Consider the following 14,138-nt stretch of genomic DNA (forward strand, 5'->3'; position numbering starts at 1 on the left):
GATTGCGGTTTTGATTCCCCGACTGCGCGTTGTGAGTGTTTATTGAGCGAAAACACCTAAAGCTCCACGAGGCTCTGGCAGGGGTTGGTGGCGAACCCTGCTGTATTCTTCCACCACTACTTCCTCTCACTCTTACTTCCTGTTTCTGTTGTGCCTGTATTTCAAAGGGTCAGCCTTGTCACACTGTGTCACGCTGAATATCCCCGAGAACTACGTTAAGGGTACACGTGTCTGTGGAGTGCTCAGCCACTTGCACGTTAATTTCACGAGCAGGCTGTTCCGTTGATCGGATCAACTGGAACCCTCGACGTCATAAGCGACGGAGTGCCAACAACAACAACAACAATAAGAAGAGCAGCATCCATGACATGTGAGACTGGTGGGTCAAAACGAAGGAAGCAATCACGATTTGTGTTGTGGCAGTGGGAAGCAGTGAAATTCAGAATTGAGTTATTTTCAGACAAGAGATTTAAGCCAAAAGCTGACATCAGAGTGAATTCTTATCTGTTGCAAGCATTCTACAAATGAGACTACGAACAAGTGTGCTCCAATAGACTTCAATACAGTTTTGGTAATTAACACACATTTTATACAAATGATTAAGTCCTACTACTATCAGCATCTAACACTATTTTACAATCCATATAAAACAAAACACTTTTTCATGTGTATTTGCTAGTATTAACCCAAATAAAATAAATAATAATCTGGTTGTTAAACATAGCATGTATGAAAAGTTAATTAAGTTAAATAATCAAGCATTCCAACTGGATATTGGAGGGATGTGAGTTCGATCCTCATGGCTGGATGCTGACAAATTTTTCTGCTTTTAAAAAGAAAAAAGGATTTTATCCTTTATATCAATACTGTTCAGTATCTATGCGTTGAATAAAATTTATCTTTCTACTTGTTCTACCATACATTTCAGCGCTTTGAAAACGAACTTGTTTGTTTACATACAGCATAAAGAATATGATGTTAAAAGTCAACTTCTGAAATGTTTTTACCTGGAATTCAATAAGCTCGTCAAATAATTCTGAAGGAGATATATTGAAGTTGAAAAAGAATGATTCATTCCAGAATGGAGAATTGGTTGATTTCTTTACACGAGTCTGTTTCGTTTGATTGTAGACTTTAATCCTAGCCAGTGGTTGGATGTTGGATCCCATTAACTGGCGGGCTTCCAAGACTTTCACACGAATCTGAAAAAAAAAAAAAAAATTGCCACATGAAAATACATAAAGAAATTGTTTCTACTGCATCATCATCATCATCATCGTCTAACGTCCGCTTTCCATGCTAGCATGGGTTGGACGATTTGACTGAGGACTGGTGAAACCGGATGGCAACACCAGGCTCCAGTCTAATTTGGCAGAGTTTCTACAGCTGGATGCCCTTCCTAACGCCAACCACTCAGCGAGTGTAGTGGGTGCTTTTACGTGTCACCCGCACGAAAACGGCCACGCTCGAAATCAAGAATAAAATCAAATTTGGTAACTTTCGTAAATGTTCTATTTTTTAATTTCTGTTGGTTTATTCCTGAAGTGAACTTCAAGTTTGTATGCCACTGGGAGAAGAACTTATGTCATCACAGTTAAGTTAATACTAACATATTTAATGCAGTCAACATTAAATAGCTAATTAGTAATAATTGTGCAATGTGAAAATTTGCTCCAACACATGAATTCACATAAGGAATCTTACAAACCAGATAAGTTCTAGCCAAGCTAGCAAGATGCTGAAAGACACTGTTTCACTGTCTAAATCTGACAGCTTCACTTCATTAAAACATGAAATAAATGAGTAGAAAATGAATCAGTGTTAGAGGGATGTCAAGTAATGGTGGTGGGACAAACACAGACATACACACAAATCTATACACATATATGACAGGCTTCTTTCAGTTTCCATCTACCAAATCCATTCACAAGGCTTTCTTCGGCCCAAGGCTATAGAAGGAGACACTTGCCCAAGGTGCCATGCAGTGGGACTGAACCCGGAACCATGTGGTTGGGAAGTAAGCTTCTTACCACAAAGCCATATTTAATATCATACCTAACTATGTATTTAATATTATTATATATTTAATCTTATACATAACTATATTCTTTTATTTGTTTCAGTCATTTGAGTGTGGCCATGCTGGAGCACCGCCTTTAGTTGAATAAATCAACCCCAGGCCTTATTCTTTGTAAGCCTAGTACTTACTCTAGTGATCTCTTTCGCCGAACCGCTAAGTTATGGGGGACGTAAACACACTAACATCAGTTGTGAAACGATGGTGGGGGTGGACAAACACAGATACACAAACATACACACACACACACACACAGACATAAATATGGCGGGCTTCTTTCAGTTTTCGTCTACCAAATCCACTTTGGTTGGCCCGAAGCTATAGTAGAAGACATTTGCCCAAAGTGCCATGCAGTGGGACTGAACTCAAGACCATATTGTTGGTAAGCAAGCTACTTACCACACAGTCACTCATGCACCTATATATATTTAATATTATACATAACTATATATTTAATTACGGAGATGTACTTGCATAGCAAGTGACCTGATCTAAGATCGTGTGCTGGAATGAAAACAATTGCAGCATGGAAGGTGTTTCTGGCAGAAATGTTAGCATGCTGGGTGAAATGCTTAGCGTTATTTCGTCTGTCTTTACATTCTGAGTTCAAATTCCACCAAGGTCAACTTTGCCTTTCATCCTTTCAAGGTCGATAGATTAAGTACCAGTTGCATACTGGGGTCGATCTAATTGACTGCCACTCCACCACACAAAATTTTGGGCCTTGTGCCTAGAGTAGAAAAGAATATTATACATAACTATATATTAATATTATTATATATTTAATATTATACATAACTAATACTCATATTCTCCCATAGTTAATTTATTATTACTAGGTCAAAGTTGACACTACCTTTCAGCCTTCCAGGGTTGATAAAATAAGTACCAGTTGAGCACAGGGGTCAATGTAACTGACTTACTTCTCGCCAGAAATTGCTGGCCTAGTGCCAAAATTTGAAACCATTATTACAATTGGGGAAGGATATGACAGACCATTTGGTGTATGTTTCAAGCTGACCAAGATAATTTAGGGTATCTAGTTAGATACTTTGTTCTATACAGGTTAACTCATTTGACAGTTGCTTCATCACTTATAAAATTAACCTTGAAGGCACATGGCTCAGTGGTTAGAGCGTCAGGCTCACAATCATGAGGTAGTGAGTGTGATTCCTGAATTAGGCTGTGTTGTTCTTGAGTAAGACACTTTATTTCACGTTGCTCCAGTTCACTCATCTGTAGAAATGAATTGTGACGTCACTGGTGCCAAGCTGTAGTGGCTTTTGCCTCTCCCTTGGATAACATTAGTGGTGTGGAGAGTGGAGCGGTTGGTATGCATGAGCAACTGGTGGTCTTCTATAAAGAACCTAACCCAGACTTGTGCTTCAGAGGATAACTTTCTATGTGTAATCTCATGGTCATTCATGACTGAAGCTGGTTTTTTACCCTTTAACCAAGTCAAAAGAAATTATTGTTGTAGACTGGTGAATGGTAAATTCTCCTTAAGATTTATATAAAAATAAATCACCATATGGAAATATAGGACAAGAGAAGGAATGGAAAGTACAAATGGAAGTGCTTTCTGGAAAATGTACAAAGCAATTCATACACTCAAATAATCAGAATTATTACACCTTTCATGATTTGTTTTGGCATTTTCTCATTATACATACTCACCAAGTCACAAAGTATATGACAAACAAGCATCTGTGGCACTACAAAAAAACATCCCCCACAAACATCAATATTTTACATCTGTCATCAAACAGATAAAATCATGCAGTTCAACAACAAAAATAAAAAGACTAAAAATAAAATAGTAATAATGAAAGCTTACTAACAATTGCCTAAACAAAATGAAATCAACTCTTAAAAACAGATAGAAATATCTAATTAGCACATCTTAAATGAAAGGGGATTGACAAAACTTTCTGAAATGGGGTAAAAGACAATTTAGTGCAAAATTGCAAGCTACGAAAGGAAACAAAACCACACTGTTATCCCTTGCACAAATCACATTTCTACGCAAGTTAAATGTCAAAAATGTCTGAAGGAAACTATACTCAAAATACCTAAACTTACAAAGTATTCTCCAGGTAAATTAAACCCCACCTCACCCCAAACTGGTTCATTTCTCAAACCTTTGCGAAACCATGGCAATTCTATAAATCACCTCTTATAAACATGTATTTGATCTGATCAACAGCCTTCTTTCAGTCTAAATTAATCAATTTATAAATCCCGTCTCAAATTTACATCTTAACATTATTAGAATGCAAGTTTTTTTAAAGACCAGTCTCAACACTCAACATACAAAATTTCACACTACTTTCTTAAAGGTAGGAGTGGCAGAGAACACAAAGGTTAATACTGACTGGTTAATAGAAAAAAATAATGGAATGGTCACTTCTGCAATATCTTTGATCATGGGCCTGCTCAATCAAGTATGATTGGAGGCTAAACAACAATTAAGTTTTAAATTACAAAATTATTTCACATCCTCCGCCCACCAAAATTACATTGTGCCATTCCTCCGCTTGGGGTTTGTAATCTGTTTTGCTACTTCAATTTTTGGTTAGTGTACCAATCATATCCCCAAAAAATTCATAGATACATAATGTGTATGTTTCAGTAAGATAAGCTGCTAACCCTTACTCTCTCTCTGGTTATTGTTGACTTCCATAACTTCTTTCGCCCTTCGATTTGTCTTAACTTTAATCATGCTGGATAACAGTCCACCTGCTTTATTCAGTAAACTGCTTGATGTGTGGGCTAACAGTTTAGATACTAGCCAGTCAACATGTTGGGTTACATGGTACCAGCTGCAACAGAACCTGACCTGACCAGGTAACAACCACAATGAAAGTAAGAAAGCTACATATCCATACTTTGATATTCTCAAAATCATTGAACTATTTCAAAATATGGAAATTTATCCGGTAACATTTTGTATGTTAATTCATCCCTAGATTAATGAACTGACAAAAAGAACATAAACCAAGACTGAATATATTCACTGTGGGAGAGCCATTGAAAAACATACCTCATTATATTCACTTCTTCTTATAATTTTGTAATGTTATATATTAGTAGGTATCAAAATACCTCACCATATACGTATGATTTGTTCACTGATACTCTATTTATCAAATATGATAAAAGACATATACCAAAAAATATAAGTATTTTTAATGCTACAACTGTCACAATACAAAGAATATAATAATATAATGGCAATTGTTCCTGTAGCTTGTAAAGCTGGAGTATTTTTAGACCTCCTCTTCCACCACAACCACCAAAAGGAAATTTTTGCAGTTTTGAGGATATGAGGTTTGGTGGTGGTGGGATTTACAGGAAATGGCCCTTACATGAATTTGAAGCTCTTAATATGAAATGGATTGTTGATGAGGTCAACCTTGATCAAGAGAACTTATGACAATTGGCATTACAGCCATGACCACCTCAACTGTTTTTCGTGTATCTAGGGCTACATTGTGCAACATGCTCTTTCTGTTTTCAAGATGGTAGGATCAGATTTGAGGGGAATTTGGCTCTAACATGTCAAATAACCATGTAGTGGATGTCAAAAATAAATCTCCATTATAGGAAGATATATTCATCTGAAATCTGTAAAGATTGTCAGATAAAATATAATATTCACAAAATGAAGAGTAAGAACAGAAAGTCATGTTATCAAACACTTCAAGATGGAAGTTCAATGGATGATATATTCCAAAGTTTCCTTCTGAATATTTCATAGTTTCAACCTTAAAAATAGTATATTCTTATTTGATAAAGTTAGAAAATTTAAACTTTGCTTTTCACATTCACAGAAGTGCAAGGACAATTAGCCATTGTTTTGTACACTTCCACAACTACCACACCATTGTGCAAATGGATAAGTTCACCTAGCTATTTATAGGCACTGCAGAGTAGGGGCAAATTGCTTCACTAACCAGTAGCAATATTAAAAAAAAAAAAGAAGTTACCTTATCAAGTCATACTGACTCAGAAGGGCCAGTTTCCTGGTTTTGTGACATATATATTCCCCACCTAGATGGGATGCCAGTCCATCAAAGGATTACTCATTTTTGTCAGTTGAGTGGACTGGAGCAACAAGAAATGTAGTGTTTTGCTCAGGAACACATGTTGCCTGGTCCAGGAATCGAAACCACAATTTTATGATCATGAGTCCAGTACACTAACCACAAAACCACACACCTCCACAGTGGCAATATTGACAAATACTGTTAGCCAGTTATTGTTTAGCATCAGATAAGGCATGATTGAACAGACCTATGGCCTCAAGGCAATGCAGCTATGGCCATCCTGTCTACTTCACATGAACAGAGCACCCAAAACAACAAAATGTCTTTCAATGACGGTAGTGTATAACTTAGTAGAGAGTTGGCTGCTATTTTCTTCTTATAATTTCAGGCCATATTTTTCACTGTTTTGAAATATATCTTAAAGTTTGTTTAACACCAAAAACTATTAAAATCTGAACTTGAGTACTTCTGTAACAAGATCTTCAAATCAAGGTGCCATATCAGATTAGAATTGAAAATATTTATAGAACTCAGTATTATTGATTAAATATAAAAATATTTATTCTTAAAAGCAAATAAAATGCAAGTAGTGGGTTGAAACAGTAAGATTAAAAAAAAAAAAAAACTTTAAAAATGTCTGAAAACACTAAATTAGACAGTCTAAAAGATATATCCAATTCTTTACTATCTGTGTTATTTTCCTTGCCTTAAAATGTAATTTCAGAATTCAGTATTATTTATTTTCTATTTACTAGATATCAAGTATTTTATATACTCTCTCTTCAGTTTCTGAAAAATCAAGCTTATCTTCAAAGGGGGGGGGGGGAAATAAAAACCCATTTCTGTAACATTTCAAAACAGTAATGGAATGACCTGATTAGTAACAAACAAATTTTCTTCAAGAGGGGAAGCATGTTTTAAGTCACTAAATATTATGGCAATTTATATACATAATACTGGTGTGATTCATACAGCTGCAATAGTGATAAAAAAATAAAATTTAGTCCAAAATTAAATGACAAATGTATCTTGAGTATTGGTCTGCCAGTTTCTTCTTAATATTCAGCTGTCTACCCACAGCTGGGAAAATGCTGTTTACCAACAATGGAATGACAACTATAGCAGCTGTAATTGATTTTTTTTAGCAAGATATTAAGGACTTTATAGTTGCAATGAGAAAATCAAATCAAATGAAATAAATGTGTAAAGATTTATATTTGATATACTTCACTCTATTAAACCCAAGCTTACTAATGAAGAATAAAAGAAAACTCGCTCCTGCTTTACAATAGAAACATCCAAGAAATGGACAGCTTTTGATAGTTCTTAACAGATTCTTTTGAAGTAGAAATGATTACAAAGGGCAACGAAAAAATTTTTAATAAGCATAACCAATGAAACTAACTGTTTTCTCATGAAGTGAATGATGGTCCATAATGCACAACACATTGAATGAGGTAAAATTATTATTTAACATCAGTTTAGGAACTACAGTAAGAAAATTCTGCTTTGAACCAATTTATTACAGATGTGACAGTTGCAGGTGTGAGAGATGATAGTATCGAACCAACTAAAGAATCAATAGTTTGTATTTGATCAATAGCAGTGTATAAAAACAATCCATTTGATATAAATAAGTGACAACAGTAAATCAGTTCACAACCATAAGTGTAAGTGCACTGTATACGTGATAAGCTTACAAGGCTATAACCAAACAGTAGGAGCATGAAAAAGGCAAAAGCTGCTTTTATCACTTCTTGAAGATGAAGTGTTCATTGGTATTTCTATATCACTGCATTACAAAACCTAGCTTTTCATTTGCAAACTTTAGGAAATAAAAATAGCTTATATTGATGCTATAAAGGGTCATTTCAGATGTCAGTTCCTTATAACAGAAATGATTTTTTTATCTTGTACCTCTTTCAGATATTGTACTGTGGCCATGTCGGGGCATTGCCTTGAAAGGTTTATTTGAATGCATTGTCCCTAGTGCTTATTTTTAAGTACTTAAGATACTCATTCTACTGGTTTCTTTCACAGGACCACTAAATTACAGGGGAGGTAAACAAACTAACACTGGTTGTCAAGCGATGTGTGTGTGTGTGTTTTGGCGGGGAGGGGGCAAAAACAGACACACACATACGATGGCTTCCATACAGTTTCCATCTACCAAATTCACTCACAAAACACAGGTCAACCTGGAGCTATAATCAAAAAGATTTGCTCAAGGTGCTGCGCAACAGGATTGAACTGGAAACATTGTAAGTGTAAGCAAGCTTAACCACACAGCCATGTCTGTGCTTAATTTGCTGACAGATTTTCAATATTTCAATATTTGTTTGCATGAGTAGAAAAGCATTGCAAAACTAGAATTTACATAAATTATCATAAGAGAAACAGTTGGGTATCTCCCAACAATCCTATTTAATTGGGCCATGAGCAAAGCTGATATCTCTCAGCTAGATGGAGGTGCTTGAATAAAATAACAATATTTGTCTTTATTCTTAAAACTGATGCAGGCTTGAAGAAGAATAAAAAAAAAAAGACATGTTGCTTGGAGCTATGAGAATAATCCATAAATTTCAGTAGGTAAGAAGAAAATGCTAACTTCGAAATATAAAATTTCTAAACCGCTTCATAAATGTATTAGTCATCAGCATCAACCAGTGTTTTAAATCTGGATTTTGTCCCCGTTAACAGGGATGGCCAAATCTACCTCAATGCTTGGTTTTGGGAGTCCTCCCTTCTCAAGCCAACCCTCCCAATCTCCTCCTCCACCTGCCCCTTCTATGTTTTCCTCGGTCTACCTTGCTTTCGCAGTCCATTTACCTCAAATTCAAGCATCCTCCTCAACACATGCAAATACCACCACACTACATTCACCCTTGCCAGCCGTTCCACTGATTCCTCCAACCCCAGCATCCCCATCAAGCCCTCAGTCGTCCCAAACAACTTCACACCACACATTTCTCTCACCATTGCTCTCTCGGTGCTTCTCAAAATTGCCATCTCTCTCCCCTCTCAGACACCACGTCTCACTCCCATACAGTATTGCAGCGCTCACGCAACTCCAACAGACCCTTCCTTTCATCTTCAATGAAAACCTTTTCTTATATAACAACACTCCACATTCCCTGAACTTCACCCAGCCAAGTCTCGCTCTTGCTGTCACAGCTGCTTCACATCCACTATCTCCCAATTAACAAAACCCTCTCACCATTTCCACCTCGTCACATAGCGTTTCCACTGGTTCCGCCAGCCCTCCAGCTCCTTTCTCACATCTTTCACAAATAACCTCTCCTGCCAGTCTTGGGGTCACCTTCTTCATTTTCGTACATCTACCATGAATCCATTTCTCACATCTTGTACACAACACTGCATTTGCCATTACCCTCCTCCCACATACACCACATGGATCCACCTTACTCACTAAAGCTTCTCTTTCGACCCAGCTCACCATTACCTTTGTCTTCCCGAGGTTTACCTTCAAACCCTTGCTTTCAAACACCTTCCATTTCCAGAACTACTCCCTCAATCCCTCCATCATCTTACTCATTAGAACAAGGTCATCTGCGTACAGTATGAATAATTAATATTTTAGCTATAAAAACTATTACATACATAGAAGTACTATCATTGCAATTTTGATGCATAAATAATAGATCTATTATATATCAGTACCTTCTTCAAATTCTTAGTTGGTAAAGTTAGAAAATTTAAACTTTGCTTTTTACATTCACAGAAGTGCAGGAACAGTGAGCCATTGTTCTGTATACTTTCACTTCTACCACACCATCGAGTAATTGGACCAGTCCACCTAGCTGTTTATAGGCATTGCAGAGTAGGAGCAACTTGCTTTACTAACCAGTTGTAATACAGACAGATACTATTAGCCAGCTATTGTTTAACATCAAATCAGGATTAATTGAATAGACCTATAACCACAAGACAATGCAGCTATGGCCATCCTGTCTGCTTCACATGAAAAGATCACCCAAAACAACTAAGCATCTTTTAATGATGGTAATGTGTAATTTAGCAGAGAGTTGGCTGCTTTTTCTAGCAGTTTTAAATGACCATATAGATGCTCCATCGTTGGCTCATCTCCTGCACTGTGTACTGTTAGCAGAAAAATGGTCTCTTCAACTGACTTGCCAAAAATACACTACATGAACCTGATGAGGAACACTTTATGTAGTTACTGAACCTGATAGAAATAGCAGTCAGATCTCAATCAAATCATACCAAAACAGTTTTGATAAAAAAAAAGGGCACAATGGATAATGCAGCCAAGTTTCTAAAAAAAAAAAAAAAAAAAAAAAAAAAAAAAAAAAAAAAAGACAGAATTTATCACAGTCTGAATGTCTTTGATGATACACTTCCTTGACCAATGTAGAACTGGGTTGAACAACAACAATAAAATCCAAGATATGCAGTAATGGATTTACAACTAAATGGAGTTCGGAACTTGCCACCATCTCCAGGTTCCAGCCCTCTTTTCTAAAGATTTTTATGTGCACTTGATAGGACAAAAGGTCATGGAAAGCTAGTTTCCATTCCCAAATTGAAAGCGATTCATTTTACTTATGACACAAAAAAGCCTTAAGGGATGCTAGATGGCTCTCATTCTAATTCCTTTCTGTAGTTAATCTGACACTTTATATATATAACTTAAGGCAGCGAGCTGGCAGAAACATTAGCACGCTGGGCGAAATGTATAGCGGTATTTCGTCTGGCGTTACATTCTGAGTTCAAATTCTGCCAAGGTCGACTTTGCCTTTCATCCTTTCGGGGTCAATAAATGAAGTACTAGTTATGTACTGGGGTTGATGTAATCGACTTAATCCTTTTGTCTGTCCTTGTTTGTCCCCTCTGTGTTTAGCCCCTTGTGGGTAATAAAGAAATAAGAAATATATAACTGTAGCAGGCATGTGAATACTGCCACCATCGGTTTTAGGTCCAGTCCAATCCAAACTGTCATGGAGTGGGCAAAACCTCTTCAAAACAGACATACACACACACACACACACATGTATGTATGTGTGTGTATGTATGTATACAGATAGGAGAGAGAGAGAGAGTGTTGTGCATCTGTGTGTGTATAAGGCGCATGGTTTAGTGGTTAGAACATTGAGCTCACAATTATGAGGTAGTGAGTTTGATTCAAGGAATGGGCGGTGTGTTGTGTTCTTGAGCAAGACACTTTATTTCACGTTGCTCCAGTTCACTCACCTGAAGAATTGATTTGTGATGTCACTGGTGCTAAGCTGTATTGAGCTTTGGCTTTCCCTTGGATAACATCGGTGGCGTAGAGGGGGGAGGGCTGGTATGCATGGGTGACTGATAGTCTTCTATAAACAACCTTGCCTGGACTTGTGCCTCAGAGAGTAACTTTCTAGGTGCAATCCCACAGTCATTCATGACCAAAGGGGGTCTTTACTCCTTACACAAACACACATACACATGTACATATATGTAAGCATATATATACACACACACACATACATGTATGCACTGATGTATACGTGTAGGTGTATGTATTTGTAGATATGTGTGTCTTTGTTTCTATGTCCACTTTTCCATGCTTGCATGGGTCAGACAGAATTTGTTGAGACAGATTTCCTGCAGATGGATCACTTTCCAGTCACCACCCTTCCCTGCCTGTCACCAAGCAAAATAATGTTTCCCATGTTTCCCCACGTTAACACAGAAGGCTAGAAACAAAGAACACTGCTTGAATAACAGTAATACTTGCTTTCAATTACCACATGGTGTTAAAACAAAGAGACACAAACATACACATCATCTTTTAATATCTATGCTCCATAATAGCATACGTTATAGAGTTTGGCAGGCCCAAGGACTGTATCATGCTCCAATATTTGCTTCAACATGGTTTCTATGGCTGGACACTCAATTAGAGAGATGGTGGGGTGATGAGGGTAACAGACTTCTTCCAGTTTTATCATCATCATCATCATCATTGTCCCACTAATAACATTTTAGTTGGTTGGCCTGAAGCTGTAGGAAAAGATACTTGCTTAAAGGTGTTACACAGTGAGACTGAACCTGAAAATGTGTAGTTGGAAAGCAAATTTCATAACCATACAACCACACTGCACCTATATATACAGTGTGTGTGTGTGTGTGTGTGTGTGTGTGTGTGTGTGTGTGTGTGTGTGTGTGTGTGTGTGTGTGTGTGTGTGTGTGTGTGCGTGTGCGTGTGTGTGTAATATTCATATATATATGAGGGAGTGCTTTAAAGTTCCTGGCTTTAAGGGTATTGTGAAAGGCTTAGTTGGAAGTTCAACTTTCTGAGTTCATTTATAGGCCTTAGAAAAACTAAAGGACTGGTGCAATAAGCGTGTGAATCAGAGGGGAATATGTTGTATAAAATCAAAATTAAGTGATCTTCCTGTATTTTCTTTTGCCCAAAGCCGTTTAACGTGTATATATAAATATATCTATTATGGATGAGGACAGCTGTGTGAAGAAGTGCTGATCTCTAACTGTGGGGTGAACCTGTGGAAGAGGTAGACTCAGGAAAACATGGGACAAAGTGGTGAAGCGTTATTTTTGAACGTTGGGTCTCTCAGAGACAATGACAAGTGATTGCGACCTTTGGCAATTTGCTATGCTTGAGAAGACTTGTCCAGCCAAGTGAAATCATAGCTGTGGCCAGTGTTGGTGACACATAAAAGGCACCCACTACACTCTTGAAGTGGTTGGCATTAGGAAAGGCATCCAGCCATAGAACCCAAGCCAAAATCAGACTGGAAACTGGTGCAGCTCCCCAGGTTACCAACTCCAGTCAAACTATCGAACCCATGCCAGCATGGAAAGCAGACACTAAATGATGATGATGAAGATGGTGATGATGGTGTTATATATATATCTCAAAGTACAGGTGTGGCTGTGTGATAAGAAGTTTGCTTCCCAATCACATGGCTCTAGGTTCAGTACCATTGCATTGCACTTTGGGCAAGTGTCTTCTACTATAGCCTTGTGAGTGGCTCTGGTAGGTGGAAACATGAAAGAAGCTAGCCATACATGTGTTTGCGTGTGTATCTCATTTTGACATCATGATAGTTGTAAATTAGTGACAAAGTCATACAAGCTGTCTCATTCATTTCCAAAATTCTGTGAAAGTGTGTCTGACCATGGGGAAATGCTAGATTGCTTGGAAATGGATGAGAGTTGGCAACAGGAAAGCCACCTGACCCATGCAAGCATGGAAAAGCAATATAAAATGATGATGATGAATGGTGACATACGAGTGCTTTTATTACTACTACTCAGAAAAAACTCCACAGGCATTGTTAATTTTTATGACATAAAAACTTGCCAATTGGAACAAGACTGACCAAAATATTTAGAAAAAAATTAAATACCTGAAATGCAGAAGCAACCATTGCGTTTGGCATCGTGACAGATGACCTGCATCGAAATCGCACCAAATGCGACATTTTTGGAGGTGGTTTTTCTTTTAATAGTTCCTTAGGGGGCACAGCACTTAAATCAACTTTCATTGTTGAATCTAAATTATTTTTCCGTGAAAGACTCTCCCTTAAACTTTCTTTCCGAAGAAGTCCCTTATTTTTAGCTATGCTATTTCTCCGATTTAACTTAAACATAGTGAGTGTGTCATCAACCAAGTTATGACATAGTTATCCAGCTGTAGCATTTTCTTTACTTCTCTCACTGCTCTTCAAAACTTTATATAAATTATGTTGGTAAAAGTTTCTGATTAACAATTAGTATATCCATATCTTCCGTAGTGTTTGAAAATATACTTTCCTAAGTTAAGGTGCACATTTAGTAAAAATGTTCACAAACAAAAGTTGACTGGGTTCAAACAGAAATATAACTTTTCGTGATCACTGACATGAGTAATTATAACAGCTGATAAGTAAACCAAAATGGCCTATATCACAACTGTTATAAAAAAGAGAATATTAGTGGGAGGGGAAGAAGGCAAAAATCAATACACCTGATATTAATGTGTTGATAAA

General features: G+C 37.1%; 1 protein-coding gene across 9 annotated transcripts in view; it reads right to left on the reverse strand.

Annotated features, from left to right (window-relative positions):
- Nucleotides 1-14,138, reverse strand: part of LOC106876851 (myoferlin) — a 204,650-nt gene that overhangs the window by 109,607 nt on the left and 80,905 nt on the right. For 8 of the 9 annotated variants that reach the window (XM_052965716.1, XM_052965717.1, XM_052965718.1 and 5 more), the window contains one exon: nucleotides 1,008-1,202. In XM_052965716.1, the coding sequence (XP_052821676.1) occupies nucleotides 1,008-1,202 (195 nt within the window). Of the gene's footprint in view, nucleotides 1-1,007; nucleotides 1,203-13,517; nucleotides 13,957-14,138 lie in introns of those variants that run through there. The other variant, XM_052965722.1, reaches the window with a different exon arrangement.

This window comes from Octopus bimaculoides, chromosome 2 (assembly GCF_001194135.2).
Source record: "Octopus bimaculoides isolate UCB-OBI-ISO-001 chromosome 2, ASM119413v2, whole genome shotgun sequence".
In the NCBI taxonomy this organism is placed as follows: Eukaryota; Metazoa; Mollusca; class Cephalopoda; order Octopoda; family Octopodidae; genus Octopus; species Octopus bimaculoides.